Raw genomic sequence first — 12,447 nt, forward strand, 5'->3', positions numbered from 1 at the left:
CACACGGGGACGGGTCGTGTCCCACAGGGCTGGCGGGGGGTGCTGGGGCGGTGCTGCCGCCACGGGACGGTCCCTTCAGGGTGAGTGTTTGTCTCTCCCGGGTGGGTGTTTGGGTGTTTGTCCCTCCCAGGGTCGCTGTTTGTCCCTCCCGGGTGGGTGTCTGTCCCTCCGGGGATGTCCCAGGTCGGTCCCTCCCCTGCCTGGGGCGGTTGCACCTCCCGGCCGGTAGGGGGCGCTGTGACCGCAGGGCGTGACCGGCGCCGCTTTGCCCCCGCCCACCGGAAGCGGAAGCAGCCGCACCCCGTGGTTCCGACTGAGGCGGCGGCGGCGGCGGCGCCAGGAGTGACCGCGGACTTTGCTCCTTCCCGGCCCCAGCCCCAGAGCAGGGCCTAGCCCCATTTCCGTTCCCGGCCCGGCACCCGCCCCGTTCTCATTGCCGGCCCCGTTCCCGGCCCCATTCCCGGCGCCATTCCCGGCCCCGTTCTCGGCCCCATTCCCACACTCGTTCCCGCCATGGCGGTCCGCGCCAGCTTCGAGAACAACAACGAGCTGGGCTGTTTCGCCAAGCTCACCAACGCCTACTGCCTCGTGGCCATCGGCGGCTCAGAGAACTTCTACAGGTGAGGTGGCCCTGCCCTGCCCGGCCCGGCGCTGCCCTGCCCGGCTCCGCGGGGCCCTGACGGCGCTTTGTCCTTGCAGCGTGTTCGAGGGGGAGCTGTTCGGGACCATCCCGGTGGTGCACGCGTCCATCGCCGGCTGCCGCATCATCGGCAGGATGTGTGTGGGTACGTGAGGGGAAAGCCTTGGGGGGACGGGGAGGGTCCCGGGGGAGTTCGGGGAAGCGTCCCGTGCCTGGCCGGGGCCGCGTCCCTCGACCCCGGGGGCTGTTCTAATGCCCCGAGTGGTTTTTTGTTCCTTTAACCGTTCCATGGTGCTGCCACAGTCACACGAACAGCAGCACCCGGACCTTTCGTGGAGCACTTGGCATTTTCACGAGGAGTTCCTTGTCAAAGGGTCTCACTGAGAGCCTCGAGCTTCCTTGAGTCCTGTTGCGAAAGAGAAGGGATTTGTGACCGTGCCACTCCCCCACAGCCGGTGCCTCACGCTGGGTTTTTCTTTCCCGTGGTGCTGGTTATTTTTAAATGGTAACGAATCTCCTGGGCTGGGTCCTGGGAGGAGCACACTGAGTCAGGGCAGGGTGTGAACAGCAGGGAAGTGCTGGGAAACCCCCTGGGAACATTCTCCTTATTCCATTCTGCTTTGTTTTTTTGCCATTTTAGGGAACAGACACGGGCTGCTGGTCCCGAGCAGCACGACAGACCAGGAGCTGCAGCACATCCGGAACAGCCTCCCGGACTCGGTGCGGATCCAGCGCGTGGAGGAGCGGCTCTCGGCCCTGGGCAACGTCACCACCTGCAACGACTACGTGGCCCTGGTGCACCCGGACCTGGACAGGGTACAGGACCCTGGGGCACTGCCATGGGCACGGGGGGCTGGGAAACTGCCCAGGCTGTGCTTGTGGCCTCTGGGTCACCCCTGGAGAAGGGAAGGGGGATGAGAGGGTTGGGCGTGTATCATGGGACAGGACAGGGGGGAATGGCTTCTCACTGCCAGAGGGCAGGGTTAGATGGGATATTGGGAAGAAATTCTTCCCTGTGAGGGTGGGGAGGCCCTGGCACAGGTTGCCCAGAGAAGCTGTGGCTGCCCCACCCCTGGAAGTGTCCAAGGCCAGGTTGGAGCAACCTGGGCTAGTGGAAGGTGTCCCTGCCCATGACAGGGGGTGGGATGAGATGAACTTTAAGGTCCCTTCCAACCCAAAGCATCCTGTGATTCCATGATCATTGGGTGCAGTTGGCTTTGGGTGGTAAAACTGAGTGAATTAGAGGGTAATAAAGAGCACCCAGAGGAGGGCACTGAGGATCACAGCAGGAGTTGGAAGCTGCAGCTGAGCTACCCAAAATTTGTAACAGTTGAAAGAGGCCATGGTTGTGAGTGATTACAGAGGGCTGAAAGAAAAACAAGAAGTTTCTAATGAAAGTTTAAACTAAGGGCAAAAGAGACAAAGTCATTGCTACTTTATGTCTGAGAACTGATACCTTAATAGCATTGAGAGAGATGTGTGTGGCTACAGGTCATGACAGTGTTTGCTTTCAGCTGGTGCTAAAACTGAAGAGATGGGACTTGCTGTTAGGAGTGCAAATGGAAGAGAAAAATAAGGGTAATGGGCTTTGCAGCATAATATGTTTTAAATAAGTGCAAAAAGTAAGGTAAGATGGGCAGAGAGAAACCAAAATAGTTCGCAGTGAAACCTGGAGGGGAAAGAAGTTCTTAAGAGTTCTGCAGAAGGATAAGATGACTTTGTCATGGTGGTTTGGGAGGACTGGTTCACTGGGAATGCTCAGAGAACAGGCATTGACACAGCTGATGTACTGCCAGTAGAAAGAAGGGGATTTGGGTATTTCCCAGTAATAGCACAGGGTTGTGTTTGTGGTGACACTGGGAACATGTAGATGTGGAGGTTGGGTTTGTGTTTTACCTTGGCTGGGTTGCAATGGGTTGTGCAGAGTGGGAGGCTCTCAGAGGGCTGTGTGCAGGAACAGCTTGACTTCCAATTCCACAGTGCCATTTTACTGAAGGCTTTGTTCTCTTCCTGTTGGCAGGAGACAGAGGAGATCTTGGCAGATGTGCTGAAGGTGGAGGTTTTCAGGCAAACGGTGGCAGATCAGGTGCTGGTGGGAAGTTACTGTGTTTTTAGTAACCAGGGAGGACTCGTGCACCCCAAAACTTCAATAGATGACCAGGATGAACTGTCCTCACTGCTCCAGGTCCCACTCGTGGTAAGGCTTTTGTGGGTTTGTGTTTGCCCTTCCCACTCCCTCCCAGCCCAGTTCTAGTCTGGCTCCATCTCCTGAGCTCCTGGATGCTGTTTCTCTGCAGAGCGATTCCAAGTGGGAGATGAGGGAAAACTTGAACAGGCCAAGTCTCCTGAGACAGTTCCCTGTCTTCCCTGAGTCTGGATAAACTGCTCAGTGCTTTTACTTTGCTCCTGAAATGTTGCTTCTGCTGTGTCTGTGGTGCAGACACAGAATGTGAGGTTGTCTGGTTTGGCTGAAGCCAGTGTTTACAAAAATTAAGTAACAAAGCCCCGTGCCTGCTCAGCTGGATGTGCTCAGCCGTGGTTGCTGTGCCATCCTCCTTCCTCCTTTATGGACTCTGTTTCCCTGGCTGCCACACCACCTTCTCACCACATATTACAGGCTGTCCATTAACCATTTCACCTGGGCTTTGCTAATGGGCAGGGGCTTTCAGCTCTTCAGGGGCACTAAAGGTTTTGGCCGAGGTGTGTGAGGAGCTGTGCTGCTGTGGCTGATGCTGTGCCCTGCCCGCAGGCGGGGACGGTGAACCGCGGCAGCGAGGTGATCGCGGCGGGGATGGTGGTGAACGACTGGTGTGCCTTCTGTGGGCTGGACACCACCAGCACCGAGCTCTCCGTCATCGAGAGCATCTTCAAGCTCAACGAGGCCCAGCCCAGCACCATCGCCACCAACATGAGGGACTCCCTGATTGACAGGTGAGGGGGAGCCAGCTCTGGGCACGGTCAGGGGCAAAACAGCCAAGATTTTGTTATAAACTATTATTTTATCATGAAGTAGTTTTTTATCATGAACTGGTTTCACAGTTGATTTATCTTTTTTTAATTACCATTTTCTTACTGCCTCCTTACTTTTGTTGGTTACTGGCAGTAGTTGGGTGATGGAATGTGTGAGCAGTCAGAATCCTTTTTGTGGGAAGCAAACATCCATTTCAGCTGTCAGGTTTGCTTCCCTACCTGTTCAGTGCTTAGCTATGACATGAATGGGTTTTTTTAAACAAACCTTGTTTTAAAAGTTAAAATGCCAGTGACTTTGCTCGACATCTTGGCTTTTGATTGTTGTAACCCACATAAAGTTATTTCAAATGCTTGCTACAACCATTTCTGAAGCCAAAAAGACTTTATGGCTTGTCAGCTGCTGCTGCTGCCTTAAATCTTTTTAATTTAAAACTGCCAACTTGAATTTTTTTAAAGCCTTTTTGTCAAAGGCTTTGTCCATCTTATCTTTTAATGCAAGGCAGGCTTTGTTTTCTGCCTGGAGTAGTAATGATACAGGACCTTCCCCTTTCATTATGTATGAAAATGTTTTCACAAGGTTTAGGATGCACATAGATCAGTGTCCTCTGCGAACTGCATTTGGGCTTTCATCTGGTTACAGCTCTGAGGACCATTGCTGTGGGGCTCAAAGTGTGTTCCTGAGCTACCAGAGCATTGTAACTTAGTGGCTGAGTTCTCAGGTATCATAAGAATTTATGGGACTAGTTTATGGCATAACAACTTCCTAGACTTTGGAACCCTTTGAAAGAGTTCTTTGCCCCTTTACAGTTCTGGTACAAAGCCTGGATGTCTCTGAGCATATCAGAGCCATAATTAAACTTGCTCTGAGCTGTTAATCACTCCCTGGGCCAGGCTGAGTGTGCATTTTACCTTTGCCAGCTTGACAGGTTTGTTCCTGTGGCTGCCTGTTAGCAGCCACAACATCTGCTTCCCTCTTTCCATAGGCCCTTCTCTTCTAGGAAGGGGAATTTCTACTGGGGCTTTGTAACTGGAGGGTGAGAACTGACTGTACTGGTGCTTTGAAATGCCTTCTGCACTGCCTGGCACTGCCAAACCTCCCTTCTGTTTTGTGTTTCAGCCTGACATGAGCAGCGTTGGTTCCGACTTCCCAGAAAGCTCCTAAGGAGTGTTGAGCTGCACTTTGGATCACAGGCATCCAGACCTTCTGATGATATTTCTGACCCAAGGAAGAGGCTACAAAATCAACTTTTTATAGCGTTTTGTAAACTTAAGTATTGACAAATAACATGCATAAGATACAAATAAGGAATGCTCTCTGTCCCTTTGCTGATGTTCTCTTCAGCTCTGCTTTCTGGTGTTGTGGTGCTGACTGGGCCCCTCAGATCACCCACAATATTTACTCTTTTGGCTCTTGGATGTTGATCACTAGAGATTGCTTTGCCTTAAGTCTTGCACCAGTGTCCTGCAGCACAGTAGTTTGTTTTGGCACTCCATGCACTGCCCTCTCTTTCCACACAGCTGCTTGAGTGGTGTTCCTGCTGTAGGTAGACAAAAGAACCCCTTGGATGTTCAGTACCAACAATAGAGGAGTTTACTTGCCACAAAATAATCTAAAAGCCATCACCTTCTCTTTTGCCCTGAGCTGTTCCCATGGGAATGGTGATTCTGAAGTGACCATGTGGATAAAACCTGGAGTTTGTTAGAGTTAATCCAAGGGCTTTTAACAGCAACAGTGTGGGAGTGCCTGGAGCAGAGTTTGATCTGGTGTCACCTGTGCTGCTCCTGAGGCACCCGCAGGAGAGAGCCCTAAAGGCACACTAAGGCCAGTGGGCTTAATTTGTCCTGCAGGAGTTCAAATCCTGCACTGGGAAACCCTTGGAAGTCAGCAAACCCCAGTTTTGAATTTGAACCACCTCATCTGGAGTTACCTTGGAGACAAAGGTTCTGTAATACGGTTCTGAGCAGTCACTTGAGTCAGAGGGAACAGATTTGGGAGCTTCCTCCTGAAGAGCTCTGCCCATGCCCGGGAGTGATGATGGGAAGGAGCTGTGGATGCTACTTTTGGACAGAAGCAGTGATTGCCTTCCAAACAGCTGTTCTCACTGATCTCTCATTTCAGCTGCTTTTCTGCTTGCCCACTAAGGGTGCACTGAAGGCGTAGCAGTGCCTCCATTTCCCATCCTGAGGGTAAGAGGAAGCTCTCACTTGTTCCCTCATGGCTGGATTGCTCTCAGCTGGGTTCTCTTGAGGAGCTGTGTGGGCAGAGCTCTTTTCAGCCCTGGTGCTTTGGGCTTTGTGAAAAATTAAGGAAACTTCCATTTTTGTTCTACTGTCTGGATGTTTAGGGAAGGCTTTATAAGTTTCAGTTGATCAAAGGCTGCTCCTTAAACTGTTAAATAAAGATTGCCATGGTCTCTGATCAGAGCAGCCCTGCCCTTTGATACTGAGCACCACCTTTCTTGGCATGACTCCAGGTCTCCTCCTCTCAACCTGTCTCAATATTCAGAGCAAGAAGCTGCTTCCTTTTGGTCACCTCACAGTGCTCAGCTCCTGGGTGGACATTGCAGGATTCTGACTATTCCCATCCATGTTGGCCCGTGTTCATCACATGGGAAGCGAGGGAGGCTGAAATTTTCCCCTGCAACTCCTGTCACTGTTTTTTTCTCATTCCTGTCTGCAGGCAGGAATCCTGGCTTGCACTGGTGACCTTGATCTGTGTTAGGTCTTATAGACAGTTTAGAGGTAAATGAGAAGAATAATCCACTCTGTGTAATCCAAATCCTTAAGTGGGAAAGATGGTGCAGTGTTGGGGGTTGTGATGTGCCCAGGAGTCAGGGCAGGACAGGGCATTGCCAACTGGGGTGAGACCTCTGGGAGCTTGGGAACTGGAAGGTGGCAAACATGGTACCTGTTCTAAACATGGGTTTGTGGGAATTCTGAATTGGTGAGATGGACCTGTATACAAGAAAAATGAACTATAATAAAGAATGGATTTAGAAACACGGATCATGAGAGAGCATAAATGTGGTGTTTTAATGGCAAGTCATGTCTCAAAAGATCTGTGCAATTCTTTAAAGGAGTCCACAGGGGTATGAAGAAGGTCTGTTGTACTGCAGTGGCAGGTTTTTGTGCCAAAGGCTTTTAGGACCCTGGGTGAGCGAGCCATGGAATGAGATGACTAATTACAAGTTAGAAATAACTAATCTGTCTTAGTGAAGGACCAACTTTTCTGACTGTAGTTATCCTATATACCAGCAAATTTCTAACTTACCTGGGAAAATGAGCCTTAATGGTGATGAAATTATTCGAAGTAGTCAAAAACTGGAGGAAAACCAAATAGGATATTGAGTGCAGTGCAGTGAGTGTGTGTAGTTGGCTGCTCTAAGGTCCCCCTGTGCCAGGGCCCTGGGCTGGACAAATGGCCCTGGGGCTGTACAAATACAGAATGAGATCACAGAACGCACCTTGCTCATGAGGCTTGAATTAGCTCTGCTGTTCCCTGCTCCCCTGTGGGGACAATGTGTCCTGGTGCTGCATTTTGGGACAGGAGCTGGATCAGGAGCTGGATCAGGGAGAGCTCTGGCCAAGCTGATGGGCAGCAGCGAGTCCACCCTCCACTGATCAGCTCTGCAGCAGAACACAGGATCCCAGAAGGAGTGGGAATACTAAGGAACTGCCCCTTACACAAATACTGATGTTTGTGCCCAGGTCCAGGTCACCCCAGGACTGCCCAGGGGCTGATCTTGGCAAAAGAGAGATGATAATGGTGTGAATGGGGCTGTACTGTGGGAAGAGGGTCAGATGCTCACCCCCTGCCCCAGCCCCCAGTGCCACCACCTGTACCTGTAGGGGGCTGCTCTCACCCCCCACACACCTCCACGAGTACCTCACGCCCTGGAAAATCCGAGCTGTGCCCTGGGGGGCAGGTACAGAGCAGGCAGGAAAGGCCCCGTGGTGTTTCTGTGGCTCTGTGCAGCAGCAGCTCCAGGCAGGCTGGGTTTTGGCAGCACAGCCCAGCCTTGCTGAGCGGGGCCTGGCACCCTGGGGCACCTGCAGCTGTCCGAGGACACGGCTCAGCCTGTGCCCACCCAGGCACTTTGCTGCCTGAACAGCCTGTTCCTTGGACAGGCCAAAAACCTGCCTTCGGGCAGGAGAAGAATATAAACGATATAAACGAACCCAGACAACGCTCTCGGTTGTAAATTCTTTTTTTTTTTTTTTTTTTTTTTTTTTAATGATGGCTGTTGGAAGTTGCTCAAAGGTTTGGGCTGTGCCAGCCCCAGAGAGATGGCAGCGTACAGATGAGACCGAGGTGGCTGTGGAGTCCGTGGTGTGCGTCCTACCACACCTCTAGTACACAGAGCAACACGGAGTAGCGTGGGGGTGTCTGATTGGTAGCTCCGATTTCGTTTGGTCCTTTGCACTCCTTCACCCATCATGAGACGTTAGCACAGGTTTCACTACAACTCGAAGTTTCTCATCTACTTGCTTCTCACTTATTTTGTAATATGTTGGTAATATTTTATGTTTAAACACAATAAACAGCTTGGCTATGGAAATCAGTTATGGAGGACAAAATACAGTTTGAGACCACGCGTTATGCAGTCCTAGTGGGCTTCACCAGACGTATCTATGTGTCTATCCTGCTTCACCAGAGCAATATTTGAGCACTAATTAGCAATCCAGAATGCTAACAATCTCTCTGCTGCTTCGTTCCTCACTGTAGTTAGGAATAGTTTTAGCATGTTTGTTGTCCGTGGGGTTTGTTTCAGAGCTGACATTATAAAGCTGTACTTTTTCTATACTAACTGGACATTCTGTGCATTGCACTTCATTTGCACTGAATAAAATTCAGTTATAGGCAGAGGGCTTAGGCTAATCACCCGTGATTATCACGGTGAGCGTGCAAAGCAGTTCCTGTGCTGACATGGATGGCACTTCTGTACAGGGCTGGACTTTGCCATGGCACTGTACTGCAAGAGGCTCTTCCACTCTTATTCAACATGGCAGAAATATCAGCATCAACAGGAAAATCAAAAGTTTGTGGTTAGGACAGAACATCCTGAACCACTCACGGCTGGAAGAGGGACAAGCAGAAGCTACTGTTGGAGGAAGAGACTCGTGGAAACTCACTAGCTGGAAGTTAAGGTATTTTTCTAGCCTTTACCTGATTTTTATGGCTCTGTCAAACGTGGCTAGTGATGAACTCATTCTACTGTGTGGCATGCTCCCTTTGGTCCTTGCCAAATATTTGCCTGTGAAGAAGTGAGCAAAACAAAAAAAACCCCAAATTTCGAAGGCATACAATGTTTGTAACATCTACAGGGCTTGGATTTAGTTTTATAAACAGGCCTAATTCTTACTGTACCTTGACTATTTCAGCAAAATATAATGACGACCTCACTCCAAACAAACATTTCCATTCTCCTGAAACCCAACGTACAAATTCCACAATCTAGTTACACATGCCACAGAACAACAACTCATCTTTTCCTGGTGTCTTAACAGGGGCAGAGTGCAGTCTAAGTCTACACATATTCCTGGTATTTCAGTACCCATTGGTTCATTGGTTCTTGCTGCTGGGAGCTTAAACCAACTCATATGACATTTAAATATTTCTTTCATAAGTGGCTCCCAAAACAAAAACATGTATTCCTATGATTGGTTGTTTTTTTTTTTTTAGACCCAATTACTTTGTCTTCAGATTGTCCCAGTCTAGGGCTTGATGTTGCCAAGTGTCTGGTTTGGTGCTTCTTGAGCTTCTGCTCCGCACTCCGGTACCTCTTTGAGTGCTCGGTGGTTCCTTGTGCACTGTGCTGAGTGGCAGCGTTGATTAGTTATGAATGTACAAAACATCTGACCAGCAGGTATTGGAAATTGTTATCCAGGTAGATCCCTGGATTTTGTAATAAACTAAGAAGATCTTTTAGAATGGTTCAGCATCAGAATGTCTTCTGCTTATGACACTGAATTGTTCCCGTTCATAGATTTCATGATCTTAATTCGTTTATGAGACAGCTATTAAAAAAATGGTTCTGTTCAGAGGTGGTTTAGCTACACTGGAGAATGCTGGGTTTAACAGGGGGCACTGGTGCAGGGAACTGAATGAAGTTTCCCAGATCAGTTGAAACCTGTCTCGAAGACTCTGGTGCTGGCAGAGCGAGCCTGTGGATGCACCGCGACCGACAGGCGACCGAGGCAGCACGAAGGAAAGAGGCTCCACACTGCAAGGCTGCCTGCCTATGTTTTTTCCAGTTTTCCTGCTTATTTCGGTCCCAGGCTGTCCAAAACTCGTAGGTCACTGAAGTAGTTTTGTTTGGTAGGCTTTTCAATGCATTTTTCTCTTTTTTTTTTTTTTGCACGTCCATAGTCCCCATCAGCTCAACGAGGTGCAATGTGCAGCAGGCTGTGTCATACCCACTCCTGGACAGGTCTTTTGTAGTACACAACGTTTTGCTGCACCTCTTTGTTTTTGAACTGGAAGATTGTGTAGACCAGGACGAGGATGCAGAGGGACAGGATGCAGGGGATCACCACTGCGATGGCGTTGACGGTGCTGGGCACGTCGTTGATGGTCACCATGATGTCCACGTCGTCGTGCGGGAGCCGCCGGTCTTTGCTCCGCTCAACATCCTTCTGGTTACAGCCCATCCAGTCCTTCAGGATCGACCTGGGGTAGCCTGGCTCCACGCTCAGCCTCTGGTTATCAAACTTCCAGTACTCCTTCCCTTTGTAAAAGTAGGTGTAAACTAGGAGACAAAACAGAGAGTACTTGTCACCATTTCCAAGTTGAGTTGCGCTCGTGTGAGGGTGTCCAGGGAGCCTGAACAGCGGGAGGTGGGCACTGCCTGGGTCAATAAAATACATTTATCCAGGGCATTCCCAAACCATTGGAAAGTGAAGGTGGTTTTGGAGCTGAGATTTAAAAGGGAAGCCGTAACCCTGGCTTGTGTGTTCAACATTGCCCATGGAACACCATTCCCCCTGACCAAGACAAGCAGGGAATTAAAAAAAAACCCTACTAACTTTAAAGAAGTGTGCTGCAGTGAGTTATTTTTTACTAAAGCATCTGTAAATGTGTGCTTGTCATTACCAAGTAAATAACAGCATCTGCAGAGTGCCAGTGTGTGCCTGGGTGGGTTTGGAAGAACATTTCAGTTTCTATTCACCCAGCCTCAGAGAGCAGATGCTGGGTCAGATGAGTCCTTTTGGCCAAAAATCCAGAATATTTGGCCTGTGTTGAGGACCAGTCTTGTCCTGCTGCTAATAAAAGGGTGATGCTTTATGCTATGTATTGTCTGAATTACCCCCCTCTCCCCAGACTCCTTTTCTAGTGACTCTCAAATGATTAGAAAAAAATTAAAGAAAATAGGACAAGGGAGCTGTGGCGAAAGTGTTGGGGTTCCTGGACTGTCCCCCAGCTTGGCTGGCTCTCACTGCCACCCTTCAGCCTGGCCCAGCCCTACAGCCCTGCTCTCACACCACACCTCCAAATTTAAACAGCCTCAAGGGCACAAGCCCCCTCTGTTAGCTCCTTCCCTAACTGGAATAAGAGGAAGAAATCTTCAAATTAGAGAAAGAAATGTGTTGGAAGGAGCCTCTGGAGGTCCAAGCCCCTACTGGGAGCATAACTTCAAGGCTCCCGGTCACCAGTGGTGTCCCCCAGGGATCAGTGTTGGGCCCAGTTCTATTTAATATCTTTATTGATGATTTAGATGAGGGGATTGAGTCCCCCATCAGCAAATTTGCAGATGACACCAAGTTGGGGGGGAGTGTTGATCTGCTGGAAGGCAGGAGGGCTCTGCAGAGGGACCTGGACAGGCTGGATCCATGGGCTGATTCCAAGGGGATGAGGTTCAACCAGGCCAAGGGCCGGGTCCTGCCCTTTGGCCACAACAACCCCCGGCAGCCCCCCGGGCTGGGACAGAGTGGCTGGAGAGCAGCCAGGCAGGAAGGGAGCTGGGAGTGTGGATGGACAGGGAGCTGAACAGGAGCCAGAGTGTGCCCAGGTGGCCAAGAGGGCCAATGGATCCTGGGCTGGCTCAGGAACAGTGTGGCAGCAGGAGCAGGGCAGGGATTCTGCCCCTGGACTCAGCGCTGGTGAGGCCACCCCTGGAGTGCTGTGTCCAGCTCTGGGCCCTCAGCTCAGGAAGGACATGGAGGGGCTGGAGCAGGGACAGAGAAGAGCAGCGAGGCTGGGGAAGGGACTGGAGCACAAGTGCTGCGAGGAGAGGCTGAGGGAGCTGGGGGGGCTCAGCCTGGAGAGGAGGAGGCTCAGGGGAGACCTCCTGACTCTCTGCAACTCCCTGACAGGAGGGGGGAGCCAGGTGGGGGTCAGGGTCTGCTCCCAGGAAGCAGCAGTAGGACAAGAGGGCTCAGGGTCTTCAGCTGTGCCAGGGGAGGTTTAGGTTGGATATTAGGAAGAAATTCTTTACAGAGAGGGTAATCAGGGCTGCCCAGGGAGGGGGTGGATCCACTGTCCCTGGAGGTGTTTAAGATGAGACTGGATGTGGCATCAGTGCCATGGTCTGGGAACCATGGTGGGGTTGGATCAAGGGTTGGACTTTATGATCTCAGAGGTCCTTTCCAACAGGGCTGATTCCATGATTCTAACTGCCAACATCAGACAGGCTGGAGCCTGTCATAGAGAGCCTGAGCCAGCTACAGGTAAAAATCATGAGGAAATGTAGGTTACAGCACCCTCACAACCAGGGCCCAGGAAAACCAGGGGCTGTTGTAGCAGAATAAGTCCCATCCCCCCAGAGCTGGCAATGTGATAATGTGGTTTAACAGCCAAGGATGTGCATGGGTTGGGATGAGGGTCAGGAAAGATCTCA

General features: G+C 50.7%; 2 protein-coding genes across 2 annotated transcripts in view; one reads left to right on the forward strand and one right to left on the reverse strand.

Moving 5' to 3' along the window:
* Positions 1 to 302: 302 nt before the first annotated feature.
* Positions 303 to 6,616, forward strand: EIF6 (eukaryotic translation initiation factor 6). The gene is made up of 6 exons (XM_027708484.1): positions 303 to 620; positions 700 to 785; positions 1,281 to 1,456; positions 2,661 to 2,837; positions 3,390 to 3,571; positions 4,728 to 6,616. The coding sequence occupies exons 1-6, from the start codon at positions 514 to 516 to the stop codon at positions 4,735 to 4,737; spliced, it is 738 nt and encodes a 245-aa protein (XP_027564285.1). The 5' UTR covers positions 303 to 513; the 3' UTR covers positions 4,738 to 6,616.
* A 1,189-nt stretch (positions 6,617 to 7,805) lies between these two features.
* Positions 7,806 to 12,447, reverse strand: part of MMP24 (matrix metallopeptidase 24) — a 46,451-nt gene continuing 41,809 nt past the window's right edge. Inside the window, exon 9 of the mRNA XM_027708483.1 lies at positions 7,806 to 10,359. Within this exon, the coding sequence (XP_027564284.1) occupies positions 10,022 to 10,359 (338 nt within the window). The 3' untranslated portion in view covers positions 7,806 to 10,021. The remainder of the gene's footprint in view (positions 10,360 to 12,447) is intronic.

This window comes from Neopelma chrysocephalum, unplaced genomic scaffold (genome assembly GCF_003984885.1).
Source record: "Neopelma chrysocephalum unplaced genomic scaffold, ASM398488v2 Primary Assembly neopelma1_96250, whole genome shotgun sequence".
NCBI lineage: Eukaryota > Metazoa > Chordata > Aves > Passeriformes > Pipridae > Neopelma > Neopelma chrysocephalum.